The 26,476-nt window shown below is 42.2% G+C and overlaps 1 protein-coding gene across 1 annotated transcript; it reads left to right on the forward strand.

Annotated features, from left to right (window-relative positions):
* Positions 1 to 204: 204 nt before the first annotated feature.
* Positions 205 to 23,718, forward strand: Cd48 (CD48 molecule). The gene is made up of 4 exons (XM_032915363.1): positions 205 to 591; positions 14,612 to 14,914; positions 17,644 to 17,910; positions 23,048 to 23,718. The coding sequence occupies exons 1-4, from the start codon at positions 519 to 521 to the stop codon at positions 23,125 to 23,127; spliced, it is 723 nt and encodes a 240-aa protein (XP_032771254.1). The 5' UTR covers positions 205 to 518; the 3' UTR covers positions 23,128 to 23,718.
* The last annotated feature ends 2,758 nt before the right edge of the window (positions 23,719 to 26,476 follow it).

Genomic DNA, 26,476 nt, shown 5'->3' on the forward strand with positions numbered 1-26,476 from the left:
TACAGTGAAAAAGAGCAATTTTATTTAAATGCTGAAAATTACTGCTTCCTTCAGGACAGTTAAAAGTAAGTTTGGATTTTTCAAAGTTCACATTAACATCTTTACATAGTCCCTTTGATCGTACCACTTTGCAGAAGCAGGATGCATGGGGAATGGATGGGCGGGCCTTGCATGGGGAGCAGCTGGGTGGGTGGGCCTTGCTAGGAGCGGCTAGAGAGAGTCTCCCGCGAGTTCTCCGGTTCAGCCCAGATTTACCGCCCAAAATGCAACTTTTTTTTTTTTCCGGAGCTGAGGACCGAACCCAGAAAAAGTCGTTATTTAGCTAAATCCCAACCCCGGATTTGAATTTTATTCCGTTTGGTGTGACCGTAGTGGTTCCTTCTTTCTATGTCAATGATAATTCATGAAAAAAACGAAACGGAAAAACTTCATACAACTTCCTGCCTTGGGGTTTTGCTGCTGGTCGAAGGCGCGGTTCCAGTTGTCTCCAGTGTCACAGGGCAGCTTCTCAAAGTATTATGTACTTCAAAAAACGGAGATGGTTTCTGATCCTGGAATCGCTTTTGCTGTCTTTGGTAACTGGATTTCAAGGTAGTTTTCACCAAGTGGTCGTGCACTGAAGGCACTGCCAGTTGGGAAAGGGGAGGTGGGGCTTAGCTCAACCTTGGAAATGAGTGCGCTCTTGGGCTGGATGCTCTCAGCGGGGCTCTGGGAAGGCAGGAAGCATTCCTTAGCTCTGGAAAACCAGGCCCCGTTTCTTTTCACAAGGGGACAAGAGAAACGGAACCTAGGGGAGATAGAGAAGTGGGACCCTGTACCACACCTCATGGCTGGAGTTCTGTGAACAAATTTTCAGTAAGAGGAAGGAAGCTCTCTGCTAAAAGGGGCTCCTTTTTTGTTTTTTGTTTTTTGTTGTTTTTTTTTTAACTTGCCATGTTTTATGTTCAGAAGCAATGTGTTCCCTTTGATGTTGGAAACTTGCTTTATGTAAGTCCTGCTCTGAGAGAATGTAAAAAGTAGTAAAGTAGTTGACTGTATCAGAGACAGATCCAAATTGTGGGAATGTTACAGTGGCCTGCTCTGTCGGGAGTCTCCGAATGAGGGTCTGAGTCTAAAAGTGGAGTTATATAAAATAACCGATTTACGTTGCGATAAGGTCCACTGCTCAGGGCCTGAGTCCATTTTTCTACTCCAATTGCCTGTGGTCCCAGGCCAGCTGAGAAGGAGTTAGGCCCTTGCCTCTCAGGCTAGTTCTCTGGGTAAATACTTTTCACTGTAAGGAGCTTTACTTTCGGCAATGGGGGTGAGAGTGAGTAACACCAATGAAGGGACTGCCAGGAGGCTCCCAGCCTGGAGAGGGTAATGGCGGAATCAGAGTAGTACTCTGGTGGTTACTTTGAAGTCTGAGTGTCTCAGGACGTGCTAGCCCTCTAACTGTACTGAAATGCTGGTGATAACTTCTTTTCTGAGGGTAAAAGGCTGCGGGACATAGGCGATTGACACCTGTAGCCTAACGGGGATGAAGGAATGTGGCCTTTTTTCCTCTCTGGGGTGGGGTGGGGTGGTGGTGGTGTATGAGAACTGCAGGGCTCTAACTTTCAGCCAGCAAGTGGGGAAGTCACAGAAAGAAAAAGGGACACTTAGACAAGTGATTATAATGTTTATTACTTAGTTGTAAAAAAAAGTTTCCTATGAAAAGCTACCTAAGGGGGAAGCTGAAAGATCCTAAGCCCGGAAAGAGAAAATTCTTCTCTAAGCGGGGAAAGGGAAGAAATATCTCTAAGGGAGAAAAATTCTTCTCTCTTCTCTTTGTCCTCAGCACTTACAATCTTTCAGTACATGATTACACGCTACAAAGTTCATCACAACTTCACACAAAAAATCAAATCATAAATTGAAATAGAAGTTTACAACAGGATGTTTAGTTCTTGTCCATTAGGAGTAATTATCTGGCTAAACATCCATCACCTGTAACAGCCCCACAGGTTCCCTGAAGGTTTAAAACCATAACTAAGTTATTAGTGAAGTTTTGTATAAATAAACCTACTTAATATTTTATCTTCTGTCCTAGCACCTATAATAAATCATTAGTTCCCTTTTTATGAGCTTTGGTTAATTGCTTTACAACCTATTGGAATGTGCTCTGAGTAGGAGAAAGTCTGCTTACCATCTAAGAGCAATTAGCTGGGAGACTGCAATTTTGACTATCAGAAGAGGACCTAATAGCAGTCCCACTATAAAAGAGCTTAACAATCACTGATATAATTTTAGGAATTCTTACAGGATCATCATTAAGACTTAAGAAGTCATCTGTTTATACAGTATCACCACAAGACAATAGGTCTTTGTGGATCTGCTGAGATCTGCTCCAAAGGGGTGGGCTTTTACTTAATGATTGCTATATATGTTTAACAATGACAGGAAAATCATATAATACCAGGAATCTTTCCCAAAATGGATTCCCTTAGGCCTTGCATAATAAGGGCGAGCCTGCCACTGATTATATAATAATCTGAAGCAGGCCACCTCAGGAAGATCATCTGCTAGTTATTAGCTTGTCCCATTATGGCCCCTGACAAAGGACTTTGAAGAATGAAGAGCATTGTAAGACTGTAGTGGTGTGCAAGTCTTAGGGAGACAAGCTGGCCCTGTGTGGAGAAAAGCTGACTGGATCCCTTGTGCCAGGCTACTCTCCCTGGTGATCCTGGGGCGATCTGGCTGCAAGTCCAGGGAGACACTGCCAGCAGGGCCCTTTGTAACTGTACTGAGCACCGTGGACTGATTCAGCTCCTAGGACAATATTAGAGCCGTTGACTTTGGAGCCAATAGGAAGTATTGGTTAGCTGTTAAGACCAAACTGGCAGATCTGAATTTTGTTGTTTGCCTAAAAAGAAGTGTCCATCTTAACCCTGGGCCTCTCTGTCTAGAGATCTATGTACCCTCAACTCATCCTGCCTTGCAACAGCCATTTTGTTTTCATGCCTCTTCTTCTTGGAAGCCCTGGGGCTCAGATCGTGCAACTCATGACTTGTGGGTTTCTATCTTGTTGGGACAGTATCCTGTTTCTCAACGGTGCTCGGAGCCCAGCACACACTCAGCATTTAACCTCAATGAAAACTTCAAAGATCTTCCCTTTGCTCTGCCTGTCCATACCTTCATGAGCATTTGACTAGCCTCTTCCCTTTGTAATGCTTGCCTTCAGGGTAAAGTTTGAGACGCCCTCTTGATAATTCTTCTCTCACCATTTTCGGGGTTCCCTAAACTGTTCATTTCAAGGTGATGATTCAGCGTGCTCTCTGCTCCCTGGGCTTCTCTGTACACATGGTCTTTAATAAATTTTATTAATACTAATACAACCCTGCCAGCCCCCCTAATAGTGAGAGTTCTACGGATTTACTTAATCAGTTCTAGCACAACCACAGGGGGATTACCCCTAGTTAAACTGTCTACTTCCTCAACTACACTCTCCAGACACTTGCTGTTGTGTCTTCCCAGGTTATTTCTTCTCTGTCAGCCTGTCCTCAGAGTCCATTTCACGCCTGGTCCCTCATATCAAATGGACACCTCCTGTTTTCTCCTCCCCCTTCCTCCGCCTAGGAGGAGGCACTGAAAATGGCGTTATACTGGGGTATGAGGAGAACTTGTTTTTGTCCTAACTCCATCCTGTAGGGTGTTTCGTTTTCTTTTGTTTGAAACGGGGTTTCTCTGTGTAGCCCTAGGCTGCCTTGGATTCTCTTTGTCGGCCAGGGTGGGCCTCGAACTCACAGAGATCAGACTGCCTCTGCCTACTGAGTGCTGCTGGGAGGAAAGAGGTAGGCTGGCATGCCCAGCCGGTAGGGCATTTCAGTGACTCAGTTTCCTCAAAAATGAGCATGCCGTCTTACCTTCCATGTCTCTGAGGCGCTTCTAGTCAGATTCAATGAAAATTTAAAATGTCAAGATGGACTGGAGACATTCGCAGCCTGAGGCAGATGGGAGTGGGGGGGATATGCATGCATGAACTCTCGGGCCCCCAGCTTCCACCCCAGATCTGAGTTTCTGTTCTTTTTTTTTTTCTTTCTTTCTTTCGAGTGTCTACTCTAGACTTTCCAGACACGTATTCAAACTTTGACTCAATGGGATTTTTTATTGTTTCGACTTTTTATTTCTGTTTAACGAGTGCCCACAGAACCAGTGCTGAAAATAACAGGTACAGCTCATGTCACTCAGGAGTCGGAGGTGGTCTTCACTAGATACTGTTCATCCACGGCTTCTCTACTACTTACAGAGAGATTGTGGTGAAGCCCAGAGTCATCTGCAGGCATTCTGATTTGCATGGCCAGTGTCTGAACTGTAACGCACTCAATAGTCAGTTAAGACCGACCCACCAATACTGCCTGTGGTTTCTTACCTAGCTTTGCAAGTCGCATCTCAGCATTCTGTTCATTGAGGCAGCCATGAAGGCTCATCCAGTTTCTAGAGGAGGGGACATTATTGTTTTGTTCTTTTGAGACAGGGTCTTTTGTAACCTAGGCTGACCTCACATTTGCTGTGTAGCCGAGAATAACTTTGAACTCCTGGTCTTACTGCCTCTGCTTCCCAACTGCTGGGATTGCTGACTTTTCCTCAAGGGAAAGGGAGCAGGAACCCCAGTACTTAATACTGACGGGAGGTGTAAACTATTCCCACAGCCAAGCATGGTGGTGTATGCCATTAATCCCTCCCACTCAGGTAGATCTCTGTGAGTTCAAGGTCAGGTTGGTCCATATGACAAGTTCCACCACAGCCAGATAATAGGAAGACCCTGTCTTAAACAAAAGAACAAGACAAAAACAAAAAGCCCATGTTCCATCATTTTTCTCCTCCTTAACTTTTCTGTCCTTTCATTGTTGTCTGCCCTAACTAATAGCACATCAATTTGCTTAGTTTCTCAAGCCAGAGTTCTAGTAGTTCTCTCCAGTTCCTTTTCCTTGTCTCGCACGTTCAGATGTGTGCAAGTCTATCCACACCCATTGTCTCCAATCCTGGACCAAATGGCCCCTTTCCAGTAGAAATCTGCAGCAGTAGCAGCATTCATCCACCCTAGCTGCTCTTTTTGGACCATTCTCTGTACCCAGCTGATTTTGAATACTGCCATTGGGTTAAAGTTTCTACAATAGTTACATTTATTTCACTTTTTTCTTTTAAAAATGTGAAACTTTTCAATAGTTGCTATGGCAAATGAGAGGGCTGACATTTTGAGTACAAAGGTCACCAGTCATCTTGCAGTCCCCTCCTGCCCTTACCCAGTCTGTGCTCATTGCATTGAAATGAATCTTGCCTCTGTTGATTGAATGCTGGGTGTATTATTAGATAATTAGATCTAATTGGAGTTAAGAAGGACTATCCTAAATTTGGCCCCACTTTCTCGTGGCAACCTCTATAAAGGTCAAGGAAGGAGGAGGCTTTTGCTCTTTCCTTGCTAGCCCTCACTCTTGTTGACAGGTCCATTCTTTCCCTGGATTCCAGCTTACTTTTCAGGATTTTGGTGTCTACTGAAGACCAGCTGAGACATTCACCCTCATACTGGATTCTTGGACTCTTTATTAGGAGACGGCCATTGTTGGATTAGTTGGGCCACAGCTTGTGAGCCACTCTAACATATCTATTTAATAAATCATTCTATCAGTTCTGTTCTTCTAGAGAATCTTGACTTATACAATAATTTAAGTCATTTCAGTCCCTAAGTCAAGCAGACAAAACGGAACCTTCTCTCTTCACCTTCTCTGTCCTTTTGCTTTGGATCCTTCCCATCTGCACCGTAACACCTGGAGAGGAGATCTGATCTCTGTTTCTCCTGTTCTACATTCCTCAGAGTCCGTGTCAAGTGGCCTACTAACTTCATTATGTGCCTTGTCTCAGAAAAGATCATCTTGCGTGTTGTGACCAAGACTTAAATCCAGGATCTTAATATCTATTCACTAAGTGGGTTTATATAGGCTTGGTACATATGTGGTCTTCTCAGAGAACTCCAGGTGACACCACACCAATGTCTTCAAGACTCAGCTCCAGTTTATTAAGGAATTTTACAAAAAAAAAAATACAAGATTTGTGGTTTTAGTAATCTGAATTTCTTCTTCAGAACACTTTTCTCTTTCCTGAGCAATTCCTTCATATGAGATTATGACACCTCTCTCTCTCTCTCTCTCTCTCTCTCTCTCTCTCTCTCTGTGTGTGTGTGTGTGTGTGTGTGTGTGTGTGTGTGTGTGTGTTTTAAGGGGCTCACTATGTAGCACTGGCTGACCTTGAACTCATAATTCTATTGAGTCTAACTTTCAAGTACTGGGATACAATTATATGCTATCACAACAGATATAATTATGCTTTTCTAACACACAACTAGCATGGATACACAGAGGCAGGATCACTTCTATCACTTCTATTCCTATTATAAGCTATGGGCAAGTACTGTTACTTTGTGTTGAGTATCTAGACACACTGCTTTGATGAATTACATGAAAACCAAGGGTCATTCGCTTTAGTCCTGTCTCATCTACCTTCTTAGAAATAACAGAAATATCCATACCGATCCATGCTTATCACCCTGTACAAAGCATAAGTCCAAGTGGATAAAGGACCTCCACATCAAACCAGATACACTCAAACTAATAGAAAAAAACTAGGGAAGCATCTGGAACACATGGGCACTGGAAAAAATTTCCTGAACAAAACACCAATGGCTTATGCTCTAAGATCAAGAATCGACAAATGGGATCTCATAAAACTGCAAAGCTTCTGTAAGGCAAAGGACACTGTGGTTAGGACAAAACGGCAACCAACAGATTGGGAAAAGATCTTTACCAATCCTACAACAGATAGAGGCCTTATATCCAAAAATATACAAAGAACTCAAGAAGTTAGACCTTGAGGGAGACAAATAACCCTATTAAAAATGGGGTTCAGAGCTAAACAAAGAATTCACAGCTGAGGAATGCGAATGGCTGAGAAACACCCTAAAGAAAATGTTCAACATCTTTAGTCATAAGGTAAATGCAAATCAAAACAACCCTGAGATTTCACCTCACACCAGTGAGAATGGCTAAGATAAAAAACTCAGGTGACAGCAAATGCTGGCGAGGATGCGGAGAAAGAGGAACACTTCTCCATTGTTGGTGGGTTGCAGACTGGTACAACCATTCTGGAAATCAGTCTGGAGGTTCCTCAGAAAATTGGACATTGAACTGCCTGAGGATCCAGCTATACCTCTCTTGGGCATATACCCAAAAGATGCCCCAACATATAAAAAGACACATGCTCCACTATGTTCATAGCAGCCTTATTTATAATAGCCAGAAGCTGGAAAGAACCCAGATGCCCTTCAACAGAGGAATGGATACAGAAAATGTGGTACATCCACACAATGGAATATTACTCAGCTATCAAAAAACAATGACTTTATGAAATTGAGGCAAATGGTTGGAACTGGAAAATATCATCCTGAGTGAGGTAACCCAATCACAGAAAAACACACATGGTATGCACTCATTGATAAGTGGCTATTAGCCCAAATGCTTGAATTACCCTAGATGCCTAGAACAAATGAAACTCAAGACGGATGATCAAAATGTGAATGCTTCACTCCTTTAAAAGGGGAACAAGAATACCCTTGGCAGGGAATAGAGAGGCAAAGATTAAAACAGACACAGAAGGAACACCCATTCAGAGCCTGCCCCACATGTGGCCCATACATATACAGCCATCCAGTTAGACAAGATGGATGAAGCAAAGAAGTGCAGGTCGACAGGAGCCGGATGTAGATCGCTCCTGAGAGACACAGCCAGAATACAGCAAACACAGAGGCGAATGCCAGCAGCAAACCACTGAACTGAGAATAGGACCCCGTTGAAGGAATCAGAGAAAGAACTGGAAGAGCTTGAAGGGGCTCGAGACCCCATATGTACAACAATGCCAAGCAACCAGAGCTTCCAGGGACAAGCCACTACCTAAAGACTATACATGGACTGACCCTGGACTCTGACCTCATAGGTAGCAATGAATATCCTAGTAAGAGCACCAGTGGAAGGGGAAGCCCTGGGTCCTGCTAAGACTGAGCCCCCGGTGAACGTGATTGTTGGGGGGAGGGCGGCAATGGGGGGAGGATGGGGAGGGGAACACCCATAAAGAAGGGGAGGGGGGAGGGGGATGTTTGCCTGGAAACCAGGAAAGGGAATAACACTCGAAATGTAAATAAGAAATACTCAAGTTAATTAAAAAAAAAAAAAAAAAAAAGAACGGATGCATCAAGACGTTAGCCACGAACAAACCACTTCCGTATTTTGTAAGCAGGCATATCCAGTGATTAGGTCATTGTTTTAGAAATGTTATATGCAGATGGTTGAGGAGGAAGGCACAACATCCTGTCCACAACTGTTTCTCGGCACTCTCCCACGTGGGAAGTGTCTATGACTTATTCTCCTCTCCTCAAATCATGAGCATTTCCATCTTCAAGTGTCCATCTGAGGCTTGTCTGGGATAACCCAAGTGAGTTTTTCATGGTTGGGTGGGGAACTTTGGTCCCAATGCCTGAGATACTTTTGGTTATCTCCAATGAGGAAACGCTACTGGAGTCTGGTGGGCAGAGTCTGGAGTTACTTAGAACTTTAGATTCTTAGAATCACAGAACAGATCTCTCTTCTACCAAGAAAAAGAAAAAGGTAATATTTGACTCCAAATACCAAAATGACAATAAAATTCACTGACTTGGGCCACATATTAAATTCGCATGGAAATAAGAATGGGAATAAATGTGGGATGTATATCCAAAGACTTAAATCTGGACATGATGGCACACGGGTATTATTCCAGCATTTGGGAAGCTAAGGCAAGAGAATTTTTCACTTAAGGTCATCTTTGACTACATACTGAGTTTGAGGTCATCCTAGGATACATGTCCTTGCATCCGAAGACATAAAATAAAAATCCCAGTGAGAATGTTCTCTTGGGCTGTGTATTTTTAAAGGCCAGGGCACTTGCTTGTATTGCTTCCAAAACCCAGAGATATGAAGGCTTGTGGTTGTACAGTATCTGTTGTTTAGACTGAAATGATTCTGTGTGAAGGAAGGTCAGATATGGACTGGACCAATCAGAAGCGACTGAAAACAAGTGTCTGGTCTGTCCGAATCAGTCAAAAAACAAAGAATAAAACAAACAAACAAAAAAAAAAAACAAAGCAGTCAGTGTAAGCAAGACAGTGAAGCCACCATGCTAGACTGCTTTATGGGAATGAAAAGTTTATTATAGAACAAAACTTGTTCCAGAGAGCAGAGAGCAATGGCTTGGCAGGAAAGCAAGCAGTTTTTATTCGACAGGGTAGGAGTCTCTGGGGCACACTGGCCGTTTGAGCTCATTGGGAAGTAAGTACACTTTGCCTGCATTAGGCTCAGAGAAGGGCAATTGTGGCTTTCCTGAGAAATAAGGACCCAAAGCACAGGGTGTCTGAGGCCTGGCTGACTTTAGGTTTCTTACCTGGGAAGAGTTCTGTTCATCTGAGTTGGGCCGGAGGCCATCATCCTAGGATACCATCAGTAAACACTCCCTGTTGGGGTGACCTGCTTTGTGACATAACATGTAAGTTCAGAACAAATGGTGGAGTGGATAGATGAACTGGAAGGATGAAGCAACTCTGAAATGAAGGCTTGAATGAATTTTGAAAGTTCTGGAGTCATGGATCCTTTTATCTTTGGGATCCATCTTCTGATATCTTCTTCAATTTCTTCAATGACTTGAATTTTTTTTTTTATCATCCAAGTATTTCTCTTGCTTGATTGGAGTTAACACAAGATATATTATTTGAGGCTTTTGTGAAGGGGGTCGTTTTCCTTACCTATTTCTCAGTCTGTTTGTCATTCGTACATAGGAGGGCTGCTGATTTCTGTGAGTTAATTTTGTATCCAGCTACTTTGCCTGAAAGTGTTTATCAGCTACTGGAGTTCCCAGGTGGAATTTTTAGGGTCACTCGTATATACTGCCTTACTATCTGCAAATAAAGATACTTTGATTTCTTCCTTTCTAATGTGTAGCCCCTTGATCTCCTTCAGTTGTTGCTCTAGCTAAGACAAGTACTGTACTGATAGGTATGGAGAGAGTAGACAACTTTGTCTTATTTCTAGTTTTAGTGGAAATGCTTTGAATTTATCTACATTTAATTTGATGTTGGCTAAGGGCTTGCTATAAACTTCCTTTTACTTATGTTTAGGTACATCTCTTGTAGCTCTAATCTCTCCAGGACTTTTATCAGGAAGGACTTTGGATTTTGTCAAAGGACTTTTTGCATCTAATGAGATGGTCGTGTGGGTTTTTTCCTTTCAGTTTATTTATATGATGGGATACACACACAGAGACACACACACACACACAAACACATACACACAGATCCTCCATGCATCTCTGGGCTGAAGCCTACTTTATCGTGGTGGATGATATCTTTTGATGTGTCCTGGATTCAGTTTGTAAGTATTTTACTGAATATAAGGGAAATTGGTCTATGATTCTCTTTGTTGAATCTTTCTATGGTTTGAGTATCAGGATATTTGTGGCCTCACAAAAATGAATTGGACAATATTCCTTCTGTTTCTGTTTTTTTTTTGAATAATTTGAGTATTACCATTAACTCTTCTTGGAAAATATGGTAAAATTCTGGGCTAAAACCATATGACATGAACATTTTTTGGTTGGGAGTTTTTTTTTTTTTAATCCCCAAGACTGCTTCTATTTCACTAGGTTTGTTTAAATTGCTTATCTTATCTTGATTTAATTTTGTTAAAGGTAATATATAAAGAAATTATCCATTTCTTTTAGATTTTCCAATTTGGTGGAGTATAGGTTTTTAATGTATGTTCGTGTGATTCATCTCCTTTTTTGTTTCTGATGTTGTTAATTTGGACCTTCACCCTCTGCTTTTTAGTTAATTTGGATAAAAATATGTCAATTTTCTCAAAGAATCAACTCTTTGTTTCATTGATTCTTTGTGTTGTTCTTTTTGTTTCTATTTCATCGCTTTCAGCCGTGAGTTTCTTTCTTGTCTTCTACTCTTCTTGGGTGTGCTTACTTCTTTTTTGTTCTAAAGCTTTCAGGTGTGCTGTTAAGTTACTAGTATGAGATTGCTCCACGTTTCTCTTCTAGACATTTAATGCTATAAACTTTCCTCTTAGCACCACTTTAACCATTTTCCAGAAGTTTGGGTATGCTGTGTACTCGTTTTCACTGAATTCTAGAAAGGCTTTAATTTATTTTTTAATTCCGTCTTGATCTCAGTTTCCTTGAGTTTGTAGGCTTTCTGTTGTTGTTGATATCCAGCTTTAATCCATGGTGGTCAGATAGGATGCAGGGAATCATTTCAATTTTCTTGTATCTTTTGAGACTTGCTTTGTGTCTGAATATGTGGTCAATTTGGAGAAAGTCCCATGAGGTTCAGAGAAAAAGGTACATTCTTTTTGTGTTTGGTTGAAATGTTTTGTAAACATCTGTTAAGTCCATTTAGTTTATAATGTCTCTTAACTCCAGAATTTTTTTTTTTTGTTAAGTTTTTGTCTGGATGACCTGTCCATTGTTAGAGTGGGGTATTGAAGTCTCTCACTCTCAGTGTGTGAGGGTTAAGCTGTAGTAGTGTTTCTTTTACAAATGTGGGTATACTTGTGTTTGTACAAGATATCAAAATGGCTACATGAACTTGCTTCTTAGGTCCATTTGCTTGGAATATATTTTCCCATCTTTTACTCTGAGATGATGTCTATCCCTGATGTTGAGGTGTATTTCTTAGATGCAACAGAAGGATGGATCCTGTTTTGCCCCCATTCTGTTAGTCTGTGACTTTTATTGGGGAATTGAGACCATTGATATTGAAAGATTTTAATGAATAGTATTTGTTGATACCTATTATTTCATTATTGCTGCTGTTGGTGGTGCTGTGGTTCTCTCTCTCTCTCTCTCTCTCTCTCTCTCTCTCTTTCCTTTTTTTGATTTTGTATATCTGGAATTATTTATTCCCTGTATTTTCTTGGATGTAGTTATCTTCTTTAGATTGTCGCTTTCCTTCTAGCATTTTGTGGAAGACTGGAGTTTTAGACAGATATTGATTAACTTTGTTTTTTTTTTCTTTTATCATGGAATATCTTATTTTCTCCATGTATGGTAATTGAAAGTTTCTGGGTATACTAGTTAGGGTGGCATTTGTGCTCTTGCAGCACATCTGTCCAGATACTTTTGGCTTTTAGAGTCTCCACGTTTGTTTAATTCTAATATGTCTGCTTTTATAAGTTACTTATTCTTTAATTTCTTGAAGCCTTTAACATTCTTTGTTCTGAACATTTAGTGTTTTGATTATTATATGCCAAGGAGGCCTTTCTGTTCTGCTCCAGGCTATTTGGAGTTCTGTAAGCTTTTTATACTTTGATAGGCATCTTCTTCGTTAGGTTAGGGAAATTTTCCTCTATGATTTTACTGAAAATATTTTCTATGCCTTTGACCTACATTTCTTCTACTTCTATCTCTATTATTCATAGATACTCTCTTTTCAAAGTATTCCAGGTTTCCTGGATGTTTTGTGCCAGGAGTTTCTTAGTTTTAAGATTTTCTTTGAATGGCATATCCACATAATCTATTGTGTCTCTGATGCCCAAGATCCTCTCTTCCATCTCATATTCTGCTTGGTAAAGCCTGCCACTATGCTTCCTGTTCGAGTTTATTTCCTAGTCGAAGTAAAATTTTCATTTCCTGATTTCCTACAGATTGGCTTGATTCTTTTTCACTTTTAGGTCTTGAAGGTTTGATTCATTTCTTCCCACTGTTTGTTGGTATTTACATAGACTTCTTTAAGAGACATATTCCTTTCCTTTTTAAGGAACTCTATTACATTCATAAATGCTCTTTTGATCTTTTCCTTGTGCCGTAGATAGGTTGCAATATTCAGGATCTGCTGTCATAGGGTTGCTGGGCTCTAATGGAGTCATGTTGTCTTGGCTACTAATGGTTATGTTTTTACAATGGCATCTAGGCATCTGAGATTTGGAAGATTATAGCTCTAGGTGCTGATATCTGTTCTTGTCTTTGTTGGGTAAGTGTTTTGTTCCTTGGTTTCTTTTTCATCTTTGCATTTTAAGAGAGTATAGTGGCTGTGTGTTGTCTGGTAGGAAATTCTTCTGGTGCCCTGATAGGTGTGGCCACTGGAGATTCCAAGTAAAATGTTTTTATGGGCATTGAGAGCTGACACTTAGGATAGGGTATGGGATGGCAGGACTGAGAGGGGTCCACAGAATGAGGAAAGCAAGGTGTTCCACAAGGATTTGCTTAGTCCTCTAGAAATGGGTACAGAGTATGAGGAAAAGCATAGAAGGTCTGCTACAGAGCTGGGGATGAGACTAGAAGGTTGGACTTAGAGGAGGAATAGAGGGAGTGTGAAGTTCTGTTAGTCCACTCGCTTCCCTGCTTAGAGTGGCCTGTGGGCTCTCAGGGAGTGCCTGCTGGGGTTGGAGACTGGGACAAAGCAATGGGTTGTGGTAAGGAAATTTGGATGTGAATATCTTTGTGATCCATTGGGGATGAGGAGGAGGGGGTCTGCAACAAGTGTTCTGCTACAGATCTGGAGATGAACCTGGGGGATTCAAACTGTAGGAGTAGGTTACAGTTTGAGTATGAAGGTCTTTGGTTAGCCTACTGGCAGGAATGTTCACTTCTTATGTGATAGCTCAAGGGCCTCTTAGGATTAACACACTGACGTATTCCCACCTCCTCATATAGTACCTGACACATGATTTTCAAGGAGTATTAGGTTTTAAACATCTTCTAACTCACATTAGTGGCCAAAGCATCAAAGAGATTTCCCCAGTTTTCCCCCATTCCCTATTCTATATTCCAAATAGTGGCTTAGTCCCACACTACCCTGTCCTTGTCCTTACTATAGTAACAAGATATTATACTGTCAATGCTTTTTTGAGGCAGGGTTTCATGTAGCCCAGGCTTGCCTCAAGCTTACTATGTTGACAAAGAAGTTGTGATATTTGAGATATTCGTGAACTTGAGATACTGCCTGTAACTCCTGAAGGCTAGGATTATAGGCAAGCACGCTACCAACTAAGCAACACGCCACCCCCAGTCCAGGTTTATTTGTTTTTATGTTCAACTCCCACTTGTGTATTAAATATATTAGATTATAATTATATAATAATGATGTCTGTGACTAATGTGCTCATTGAATACAACTGGACAAACAGGAAACAGGCCCATAGAAGAAGACTTAGGACCAATTTACTTCAAATTTTGTGTGTGTGTGTGTGTGTGTGTGTGTGAGAGAGAGAGAGAGAGAGAGAGAGAGAGAGAGAGACAGAGACAGAGACAGAGAGAGAGACAGAGACAGAGACAGAGAGATGGGGGAGGCTGAGAGGCTATGAATGAAATATCAGGAGCAGCGTAGCATCCTTTGTCTTTTTGTATAACAGCAGAAATTTGGGATTATAATCAATAAGTTCTGCTCCACCCAGTCCTGCCTCACCCTGTTTCTTAGGCTCTAACTTCTTCTTCTATCACCTCAAGCTAAAGTTGGGCCATTGGATAGCAATGCTTTCTCCAAGATAAGTCTCACTCTGACTTTCCTTGGCAGATCAATCAGTACCAAATGTAAATGCCATAACCGGCAGCAACGTAACCCTGACAATCCTGAAGCACCCACTTCCATCGTATCAACGTCTCACCTGGCTTCATACTACCAACCAGAAGATTTTAGAGTACTTCCCTAATGGTAAAAAGACTGTATTCGAGTCTGTATTTAAAGACAGGGTCGATCTTGACAAAACAAATGGTGCACTTCATATCTATAATGTCTCAAAAGAGGACAGAGGTGACTACTACATGAGAATGTTGCACGAAACTGAGGACCAGCAGAAGATAACCATGGAAGTATATGGTGAGTCTGGGAGTCAAGGGACAAATGCCGATTCAGGGACCCTGCTGTCTACTGGGAGCCAGGGGGAGCTGACTGAGAGAGGGAGAAGAGAACACTAGGACACATTTAATTAATTTCTCCAGGACATACATCTAGTTGTGAGTGAGCCTGACCCACCTGCTGCCCATTTAAAATGCCTCCTGAAGTGAGTCTAAGATTTAAAGTGTTAGGTTTTCATTACTATGACAGAATACCTGAGGGAAAGAATTCAAACAAGGTAAGGTTAATAGTTTCAGAGGGTCTAGGCTGAGGGCAATTGGCTTCAATGCTAAATGACTGCAGGAGGTACAGCATCATGGCAGAGTCGGGCAATGGACCAGAGCCGGTTACCTCAGGCTGGGAAGGAGATATCAGGATGAAGGGTCAAGGACAAGACATGCCTTTCAAAGGCATGCTCCTAGTAACACTTTCCCAATTAGGACCCTCCTTCCAGTTTCTACCATTTTCCAATAGTCCATTCAATTATAATCCATCAATGAATCAATCAATTGATGAGATCAAAGCTTTTTATGTCAATCAACTTTCCACAAGTGCTGCCTATGACTAACCAAACCTTCAACATGAGACCCTCCTGAGGAGCCACAAACAGAAAGAAACAACGCCAGACTGGAAACAACAAGGACTATTTCTTCTCTAGTTCCTTATTCCACCCTGTGAGCAACCTAAATTAGTTTTGAGTGTACCTCAAATGTACCTCTGTCTGAACTTGGACTTCATCAGACTTGTAGAAGAGAAAGGTATTAAGAAGATAAATTGAGATGGTTCTCAAGGACAGTTCTATCAGGTTGAGCATGACAAATATTTCCATTTACAGCTCCAGCCTAGCCAGTTCCTATGGAAAGAAGATTAGAGTCCTTGGAGTCAGAGGGACCTAGGTTTAAAGCTCTGATTCAATGAAATAAGAATGTGCAGAGTGGCAAACACTCCTGTGTTCTCTCTCACCCATGTGCGGGAGGTTGGTTTCATAGTCCTTAGAGAGCCGTTGGATAAAGAATGCCAACATAGAGTTAAATAGAAGGGGTTTGCTGGGGTTCCATAGACCAGTATTTCAAAATAGCTGGAAAAGAATACCTCAAAGATTCCCAGCCCTTAAGAGGAATAAATATTTGAGGAGGCAAATCTTAACTTTCTTGATGTATACCAAAGTATCATGAAATTCCCCCACAAATATGTGTTGTTATTACATGTCCCTTTAATACCTTAAAATCCCTCTGGTCAGTTACTCAGTGGTTGTGGAGTAAGATAGAAATATCCCTTCACCCATATTTGGTAAGGATTTTTGGAGGGAAGTTCCAGAAACCAACTCTTTGTTAGATGTTAGATGTTGTTCTACGAAACTCCCTAGAGCAATTCAAGGGAGTGCAGAAGACCTAAGCAGGGCTGAAAAGAGAAAGACAGGGGCCAGTTCAGAGTTCTGAGTCCCAGGAACTTACAGATCCCACCATTAACAAGACGTAATTTATGCCCAATCAGAAACTCATAAAAAAAAATCACTTATTTACAGTTTGTTTAAATTGTGTAATGTGTGTTTCTATGCGACCTGTCTATATGTTTAATAAACTCACTAACTTTGCTTCATTCTGGTTCACCACAGAATTCTTTTCTGTAGGATCATCTAGGATCCAGGCTTTACTCAAATTCATGTCCCCAAAGGGACAGAAAACTCCGTAGGCCACTGGTGGCCATATCGTAGTGTGTCTTCTTGCTACATGGATAGAGATAAGAAGAAAGAAATCTATGAGGCCACGAATAATTGGAAACCTTACATCTTCTTTTCTCTTTCAAAATGGGTGGACTTAATACTACATTCTCCTTGGCCCAGAATTAAATAAAAATGGTTTCAGAAACAACTCAGGGTCCAGCCTCCATGTTCCTCAGGAAAAGCCTGTTTTGCAGTTAAATTAATGCGTTCTGGCCTTCGCCTCATGGCTTCCTACAGTTTGTAAGATGGCCACAGGCACAGTGTGTGTTTAGGGGTGGAGGATAAAACTAGACAGCCACCAGTGACTAAAGAGTTCACTGTCTTCCTCCTTGCAGCTCTCTGTTCAAATAAAGCTGGATCCTTGACTACCCCATGGAAAAAGATTCATGGTTCAGAATGAAGCAAACAGTACATTTATGAAATACTTAGAAAGTCACGGAAAAAGACAAACTAAGCAAATCCACATTTCTTTGTGAGCTTTTGATTCACAATGGAGACAAAGATGGCCTGTTTATAGATTTAAGCATTCTGTACTGATCGTGTGAAGAACATCAGGCTTCTCTGTTACAGGTTGAGGCCCTTCAGGATTCTCTTTGAATCTGAACTCCAGAATTCTTGAGGGACAGAATAGCGCACTGGTGCTTGAAGTGGGTTATTTTTGGAGAACAGGCCCTGAGTATCTCCAATAGGAAACACAGAAGCCAGCTGGTCTCCCCAAGGGCACTTGACTCATAGATGAGCTCAATGGCAAATAATGGCCTCAAGCTCCCCCTCCTGGATCTTCCTTAGTATCACCACCAAACAGCAGCCTCTTGAAGACGAAATTGCTCCCTGGCTCCATCTGTAGGAGTCTCTTGTCCACAGCCATCTTAAATGGCAAGTATGGCCCCTCTCTGTCTCCCTTTGTAGTTTGTTGGCTAAACTTTTGCATCATAAATACAGCACAAATGCATACACCCACTCTGTCTCATAGTAAACTTTTTTTCAGATCTTGTGTCCAAGCCTGCCATCATAGTCGAGAAGATTGAAGATTTGACTGACTCCTGTCACCTGAGGCTATCATGTAAGGTAGAGGACCAAGGTGTTGACTATACTTGGTATGAGGACTCGGGGCCCTTTCCCCAAAGGAATCCAGGATATGTACTCGAAATCACCATCACTCCACACAACAAGTCTACATTTTACACCTGCCAAGTCAGCAATCCTGTAAGCAGCGAGAACGACACACTGTACTTTATTCCACCTTGTACGCTGGGTAAGAATTATCTCCCAGGGAGCTGAGGTGGGCCCAAGATGACTGGTTTCTTTTGAAGGAAGAAGGGTGTGGGGTTCTTCCTCTACCTCCTGACAAAGACATAGTGGAGAGTCTCAAAGGCATCATTGATGTTTGAGAGGCTTGGCTTCTGTCTGGCACTGCAGCTACCTATCAGCCAGCTCACGTCATCTCTCCGAGAAGTTGAGCCCTGAGTAATTATAGGACAGTCTGAGATATCAGGACCATTAGGGAGAGTAGAAAAGTGAAAGAGTAGTTTAGGCAAGAAAGTAAGGGGAAGTGGATGAATGAGAGGGAAGTTAGTGAATAGGAGAGAGAGTCTTGTCAGCAGATAGACAATGTACCAGTATTATGCACCTTGGTAAAGGTGGGAAGGGAAATGCTAGGCTTCATGCTTCAGATTTCTCTGTGTTGCCTAGGAACATCTGTTCACATGGTGTCCCTCCCCTTTAATTCAGACCTACTCAGGTACCATTGAAGTCCTAGATTTTAAGAGTCAGTCACTTCTGGGACCACTCCTGATCTAGTCATGGTATTAGTTATTTTTATTGTACCATACTGTAGCGATAATAATGTGCTTTTGTTTTAACCCCAGGTGTGGGGACGTGGGGCTGCTTCGGACTCTCCGCATCAGCTGACTGTGATTTGCCTCATGCTCTAGCAGAGGCATGGTTTTGCTAGCTACAGATAGTTTCTGCAACTGTGTAATGTTTGGAATTTGGGAACTTTTCACAGGAACTTTTCATGTAAATGTGAGATCCTGGAGAGTCAGAGTGGTTGGTGGTAGTTTAGGAAGGTTGTTTTCAGTTTGTTAGCAGTTGTGCTCAAAGAAGAAACAAAAGGGAAAAAATTAGATTCAGGGATCAATCTCTCTGTATCTCTGTCTCTTTCTCTATATCTCTCTGTCTCTCTCTCTGTCTCTGTCTCTGTTTCTCTGTCTGTCTCTCTGTCTCTTTCTGTCTCTGCCTCTCTCTCTCTCTCTGTCTCTCTCTCCCCCCTCCCTCCCTCCCTCCTCTGTCCTTCTCTCTCTCTCTCTCTCCTCTATCCTTCTTTCTCTCTTCTGTTTTAGGGGGTAAAATTGGCCAGAAGGGATAAAGGGTGACAAAAACAAGAACCCACATAATAGCTAAGATCAGCTCCACCGTACAAAAACAGCATAAGACAGGATGGGTAAGAATACAGTCCGTCTCGACAGGGACGGTATGGCAATGGAGAGGTCAGATGGCTTTACACATCATGTCCACAGTCAGGGAGCAGGGGGCTGAATGTTGGTGCTCCAAAGGCTTCCTTCTTTTCATGCTTCATTAAGTTGGAGGCCTCAGGTTATGGAATGGTGTTGCCCACATTTAACATACACCTTCCCTCCTCATTTAAATCGCTCTGGAAATATCCTTAGCAGAAACTCGCAGATGTGTGTCTCTTAGGTGATTCCATAGCCCAGCAAATTGACAACTGAGTTTAGCTGTCATATCAGTTTCTCCAAGCTCTGTTTCTCTTAACTGTAAGACAGAATACCTGCTCTTATAAAGCTGTAAGGAACAAATGAATGATACGTGTGGATCATATAAAACTAATTCTGGCAAATTAATCACAAATGATAAATAGTAACGGTAAATTAATAGCACCTAAGTTACATTTGGTTCCTCTAACTCTGGAAACAACCAGACTTGGGGGACCCTTTAATGAAATTGTTTACAACCTTCAGAACTCTAGCTACCCCATGCTCCATATTTAAAAGTGCTATCCTTTAGCCCCGATGTACACAGTTTCCTAGAGTAGCTCATACCTGTAGTAGCAATGTTTTTCTGTGACCCATGTTATGTCAGATAACTCTCCTGACAGGCAGAAAGATATTCATTTTTTTAAAAAAGATTTATTTATTTATTATATATGAGTACATTGTAGCTGTCCTCAGACACACCAGAAGAGGGCATCAGATCTCATTACAGATGGTTGTGAGCCACCATGTGGTTGCTGGGAATTGAACTCAGGACCTCTGGAAGAGCCGTCAGTGCTCTTAACCGCTGAGCCACCTCTCCAGCCCCAGAAAGATATTCTGAAGAGACAAATGTACTCTCCATTTGGGAACAGGTAATTTCAATATTAGCTGTTGAAAGTGGGACGTGTTGGCTCATCTAATCCCAGCACTTTGGAGATTGAGGCAGGAGAATAAAATATTTTGGAACTGATATAGTCTTCATAGTGAAACCCTGTCTCAAAGCCAACAACTAAAATGGGAGTAACTCCTACCATTTTAAAAGTAACTAAAGTCGAGGGCTTATGGAAAAATTATTCTTATGCCTAATTACCTGACACTCGCTGTCTTCTGACTGTAGTTCCTATTGATATTACGTTTGTGATATTTGTTTCAGATGCAAGCATATTTTACCTCAAGACTGAGGTCTCAGGGAGCTTGCAAAAGAGGAGGCAGAAAGATTGTAAGAGCCAGTGGGATAGAAGGCACCAAGGAAACAATGCCTTCCAGATATAACAGGATTGATGCTCATATGAACTCATAGAGGCCATGAATCTTAGTTAGGGTTGTACTGCTGTGAGCAGACACCATGATCAAGGCAGGTCTTATCAAGGACAACATTTAACTAAGGCTGGCTTACAGGTTCAGAGGGTCAGTCCATTTTCATCAAGGCAGGAGCTTGACGGCATCCAGGCAGGCATGGTGCAGGAGGCGCTAAGAGGTCTACATCGTGTTCTGAAGGCAAACAGAATACTGGCTAACAGAAAGCTAGGATGAGGATCTTAAAGCCCACGCCTGTAGTAACACACCTCCTAATAGTGTCATCCTTGGGCCAAGAATATTCAAACCACTACACCACAGCAGCATATACAGGGCTGGCACAGGTCCAAGCCATACGGGGTCCCAACAGGGAAGTGGATGTGAGCCTCCATCCCTAACCCAGAAGCTATTTCCAAGTGTCAACCATTTGCAAAGGAAAGTTTAGTTTTCTCCAATGAAGCCTTACTGTATACAAACCATACTAAAGGGCTGGCCCATGCCCAACAGTAGGTGGTCAACACAAAATGAACTCAGTGGTATTCTGGAAGGAGTGTGTCTGTGTGTGAGAGAGAGAGGGGGGCGGGGTGATTTGTTTGTTTGTTTGTTTGTTTGTTTTTTAACTTTTCTGGTCTTTTGTTAATATATTATGGTTTCTGATTTTATATATCTGTATGTGTGTCTTTCCCATGCTCTTTCTTTGTCTTTTTGGGTTTTCGTTTTTGTTTGTTTGTTTCATTCTGGCCGGTTTGTTTGCCTGTTTTCTAAGGAGACAGAGAACGAAGATGTGGGGAGGTGGAGGAAGATCTGGGAGAAGATGAAAGAGGGAAAACCAGGATCAGAATATATTATCGTTGAAACCACGACAACAAAACAGACTGAGGAGTAGAAACAAAGAGTGGGGAAACGTAGCGCTCGAGATACCGTGACCTTCATTTTGGATCTCAGACCACTGAAACAGTGGACACTGTGGTGGTTGGAATAGGGATGGCCCCACAGGCTTGTGTATCTGGATGCTTGGCTATTAGGGAATGCTACTTCTTGACAGGGATTTAGGAGGAACAGCCTTGTTGGAGGAAGTGTGGCACAGGGGGCAGAGAAGCTTTGGGGTTTCAAATGCTCAAGCCAGGTCCAGTCTCTCTCTCTTCCTGATGCCTGTCAGTCCTTCCGCAGCTCCGTTTCTGCCTGCATGCTGACATGCTTCCTGCTATGCTGATGGTGGACTAAATCTCTGAAACTGTGAGCCCTTTATAAGAGTTGCCTCGAACAAGATGTCTCTTCACAGTGATAGGACACTAAGACAGACCCCAAGAAATTGGATTTTCTCCAGAAATCCCATGTTGGAAGAGTCAAAGACTATAAAGGCTGGCACCTGCTAGAGGAAGGGCTTGTCTCCAGGGAAGAGATTTCACAGTTATCACAGCATGCCAGAACACCTTGCAGGAGAGATTAAAACCACGTGGGACCACACTTTGATTAAGACTGCTTACTCACGTGTACCTCTTGCCTTCTGTGTAAACCTCAACTACATATTCGGACCTGAATGTGGATTATAGTGGGGATGTTCCTGGACCTTGTTTCCCTCTTCCCAATGTAGTTTTCTTTAACAAATTCCCCCAAAACTTTACTTGGTCTTTTTCATTGGCTTATTAAAGGTGAATACCTAAGCAGGGTTCTTAGAGCTACCGGGGCCCAGACTCTGATCACAGAAACACTCATAATATCTTATGTCCAGAGAACCTGAGTCCTGGAGACATTGCTGTCTGTGTTTCTCAGGGCTTACTCTCCTGGGTCAGACTCTTCTTTGTCTCGGCTTCTGCACGTGGGCTGCGGATCTCTATTTTCTTGTTCCCTTCTCAGCCGACTGGTCACAGCTTTCATCTTCCCCTAATATGCTCTCTCACTACAGATCCAATGTGACAGACATTGGGTTATGAGACCACAATTAGGCGAGCCAATTTCCTGTCAGTACAACATTCTGAGACCTGGAAAAGGGTGATACTGTTCCTTTAAAAGTGGGAGAGACTGCAGCGAAAATAAAACCACCCCTCCCTGCTATTTGAGGAAGGCTAAACTGATCTTGACCTTTTTTTTTTTTTTTTTTTTTTTGCCTAAAATTTCCTAGAAAGCCCATCAGTTCTCCTCATTTAATCACTCATCCCTTCTGATATCTCAGATCTCTCCTCTCCGCCTTCCTTCCTTCATTGTTATCCATTTTCCTTCAGTCACCTTTCCCCCCTCCCCCCATTTGTTTTAGTTAGTACAAAGACTAGTGTGTTAGAAAAACAAGGAGAAGTGGTCCCTTTGTCCCTGATGTCAGACATTTTAAAGTTACATGGCCGTATCTCATTGTTCTCCAGTGTATGGGATTGGTTCTTTCCTGGTCCTATGGATAAGCTGGGATAAGTATCCATCACTAGAGTCAGCCATGCCAATGATATTTAAAGTATTTCCCAACTCTTTACAACCTCTGAAGAGGTTGAGCTTTTGGAAGGAGGAGGAGGATTTCCCCAGGGAGGAACCCTTTTCTCCAGCGCATCCCCATGCTCAGTCCTTCTCCTCAACACAGCAAGCAGAGTCTAAGTGATTGGGATTTTCTTCTTGCAGCCAGATCTTCTGGAGTCCATTGGATTGCAGCTTGGCTAGTGGTCACGTTATCCATCATTCCCAGCATCCTGCTAGCCTGACAAGATCTCTCCTCAGTCAAGAAGGAAACAGCAAAGCCGTATCTTGCCTTCATCCCCTGCACTGCTCCTAACCATTGACGCTGCTCTGTCTCCATGGAGCAAAGGAAAGTGTGTTATTGTTATCTGTGCTGGTTTGAATGCATGCTCTATGGAGCAAGCACAGGACCTAGTCCAGTACTACATCACTGATCTTTACAAAGATTCTAAGCTAAGTTTTAAAAAACTGGGGGTAACATCTAATTTTATATACCCTAGTTGTTTCCTAACATACATTGAAGATAAATGCATTCCTTTTACCAAAAATGTGACTATCTTATACTAATGTTGTTTATATCACTCTTTTTTTATAAAGATAAATGCATTCCTTTTACCAAAATATGTGACTATATCATGCTAATGTTGTTTATATCACTCCTTTTTGTGAAGAAAATGCATTCCTTTTACCAAAAATATGTGGCTATATTATACTAATGTTGTTTATATCACTCTTTTTTATAAAGATAAATGCATTCCTTCTACCAAAATATGTGACTATATCATGCTAATGTTGTTTATATCACCTTTTTAAAAATAAATTCTTTTCACATACTACGATGGCCTGTATATGCTTGGCCCAGGAAGTGGCACTATTGGGAGGTATAGCTTTGTTGGAGTAGGCGTGTCACTGTGGGTGTGGGCTTAAGCTCCTCATCCCAACTGCCTGGAAGTCCGTATTCTGCTAGCAGCCTTCAGATGAAGATATAGAACTCTCAGCTCCTCCTGCACCATGCCTGCCTAGATGCTGCCATGCTCCCACCTTGATGATAATGGACCAAACCTCTGAACCTGTAAGCCAACCCCAGTTAAATGTTGTCCTTTATAAGAGTTGCCTTGGTTGTGGTACCTCTGTCCATATCAGTATAACCCCAACTAAGACACAAGATGGTACCAGAGACTTGCTGTGATAGGCCTGACCATGGTTTTGTTTATAAGATTTAGGGACTTTGGATTTGGAAAGCAGTGGAATACTGTAAGTGGGGTTTAATAAGAATATGAAAGGCTTTGTTATTGAGAGTGATTTGAATTGTGCAGACCTGGCCCAAGAGGTTTTAGTGGACAATTTCAATATGTGGCCTAAAGACTGTTTTTGTGGTATTTTGGTGAAGAATGAGGCTATTTCTTGCCCTTCTCTGAAGAGTTTGCCTGAGGCTAAGGTGAAGAGACTCAGATTAATTGCGTTGACAAAGGAAGTTGCAAAAACACCCATCATAGACTTTGTTCTCTGGTTAAGCCTCATGAAGAGCATTTTAAACAAGCATAGCAAGCTGAGAAAGGAAAAATATAAAGTACATGGTTCGAGTATGAAAGGGGCAACAGGAAGTGAAATGGAGCTGAATTCCATATTCAAGGATATTAAATTGAATTTAGAGTAGTGACCTTGGGGCAAGATCCTACCCAACTAAGTTTAGGATCAGACATGGTATTATAATCCTTTAATCGCAGGAGGCAAAGACAAGCAGATATCTGAGTTCAAGGCCAGCCTAGAACAGAGCAAGTTCTAGGTGAAGAAAAACATAAATCCAGGCTTGGTGGATCACACTTTTAATCCCAGTGCTTGGGAGACAGGCATGCAGATCTCTGAGTTCAAGGCCAGTCTACAGAGCAAAATCCGGAACAGCCAAGCTTAGTCAGTGAAGGAGTTGGAAAACGGAAAGCTAGTGACAATGTAATAGAACAAGGGGCTCATGTTCCAGCTCCTGCAAGCAGCAAAACTCGGCAGCTTTGGCCATGTGGCTCTGGTTTTAGAGTGAAAAATAAAAGGGACTACAGGGATAATTGATGCTGGTCAGCTGGAGCTAAGAAATTAGTGGTGATGAAGAAGAGACCAGCATCACTGAGGTGAACTCTGGGAAGTGTTTTTTGAGAGCCCAAAGAGGCTGTGCTCCAGAGATAGCCAAGGTTGTATTTCATACTGCAACTGTGCTCAGTAATGTGTAAGAGTCACCCAGGTGGTACTGGTTTTGAAGGTACAAAAGGGTCATGTAGAGCAGCTGAGGCTTGGCACCGTGAGAGGCCAGGGAAGGCCATTGGTGAAGGTGCAGCCTCAGTTGTAGATGATGGCCCAGGACTGAAGGGGTCATGCAAAGGAGTTGAGGCTTAGCACCATGAAGAGGGCCTATGAGAGGCTATTGAAGTCTAGTTATAGCAGAAGACCCCAATGTATTGGAGATGCCGGTACCGTGGGATGATCACCAAGAACAGCAGCGGCAGTGGAGTGGATCAGTCTGAGCTTAGAGTGCTACAGAGGACAGGGCTGGAGAGGAAATGCCAGCCCTTTGGAGAAGCCCAGAAGATCATGCGTGGTCCCAGACACTGAAACAAGAAGCTGTAACATTTGGAGCCAAAACCATCCAATGGAAAAAAGATAGCATTTTCAGCAAATGGTGCTGGTTTAACTCGAGGTCAGCATGTAGAAGAATGCAGATCGATCCATGCTTATCACCCTGTACAAAGCTTAACTCCAATTGGATCAAGGACCTCCACATCAAACCAGATACACTCAAACTAATAGAAGAAAAAGTGGGGAAGCATCTCGAACACATGGGCACTGGAGAAAATTTCCTGAACAAAACACCAATGGCTTATGCTCTAAGATCAAGAATCGACAAATGGGATCTCATAAAACTGCAAAGCTTCTGTAAGGCAAAGGACACTGTTGCTAGGATAAAACGGCAACCAACAGATTGGGAAAAGATCTTTACCAATCCTACAACAGATAGAGAGCTTATATCCAAAATATACAAAGAACTCAAGAAGCTAGACTGCAGGGAGACAAATAACCCTGCAGAGCTAAACCAAGAATTCACAGCTAAGGAATGCCTAATGGCTGAGAAGCACCTAAAGAGATGTTCAAAATCTTTAGTCATAAGGGAAATGCAAATCAAAACAACCCTGAGATTTCACCTCACACCAGTGAGAATGGCTAAGATAAAAAAACTCAGATCACAGCAGATGCTGGCAAGGATGTGGAGAAAGAGGAACACTCCTCCATTGTTGGTGGGATTGCAGACTGGTACAACCATTCTGGAAATCAGTCTGGAGGTTCCTCAGAAAATTGGTCATTGAACTACCTGAGGACCCAGCTATACCTCTCTTGAGCATATACCCAAAAGATGCCCCAACATATAACGAAGACACATGCTCCACTATGTTCATAGCAGCCTCATTTATAATAGCCAGAAGCTGGAAAGAACCCAGATGCCCTTCAACAGAGGAATGGATACAGAAAATGTGGTACATCTATCTACACAATGGAATATTACTCAGCTATCAAAAACAATGACTTTATGAAATTCATAGGCAAATGGAT

This window comes from Rattus rattus, chromosome 10, assembly GCF_011064425.1.
Source record: "Rattus rattus isolate New Zealand chromosome 10, Rrattus_CSIRO_v1, whole genome shotgun sequence".
Classification (NCBI taxonomy): domain Eukaryota; kingdom Metazoa; phylum Chordata; class Mammalia; order Rodentia; family Muridae; genus Rattus; species Rattus rattus.

Excerpts from the sequence above, each read along its gene's own strand:
- Cd48 (XM_032915363.1), top strand. The coding sequence starts at position 519 with ATGTACTTCAAAAAACGGAGATGGTTTCTGATCCTGGAATCGCTTTTG. Across the intron at positions 592-14,611 it reads TTTGGTAACTGGATTTCAAG|ATCAATCAGTACCAAATGTA; the intron begins GTAGTTTTCACC and ends TTTCCTTGGCAG. Across the intron at positions 14,915-17,643 it reads GATAACCATGGAAGTATATG|ATCTTGTGTCCAAGCCTGCC; the intron begins GTGAGTCTGGGA and ends ACTTTTTTTCAG.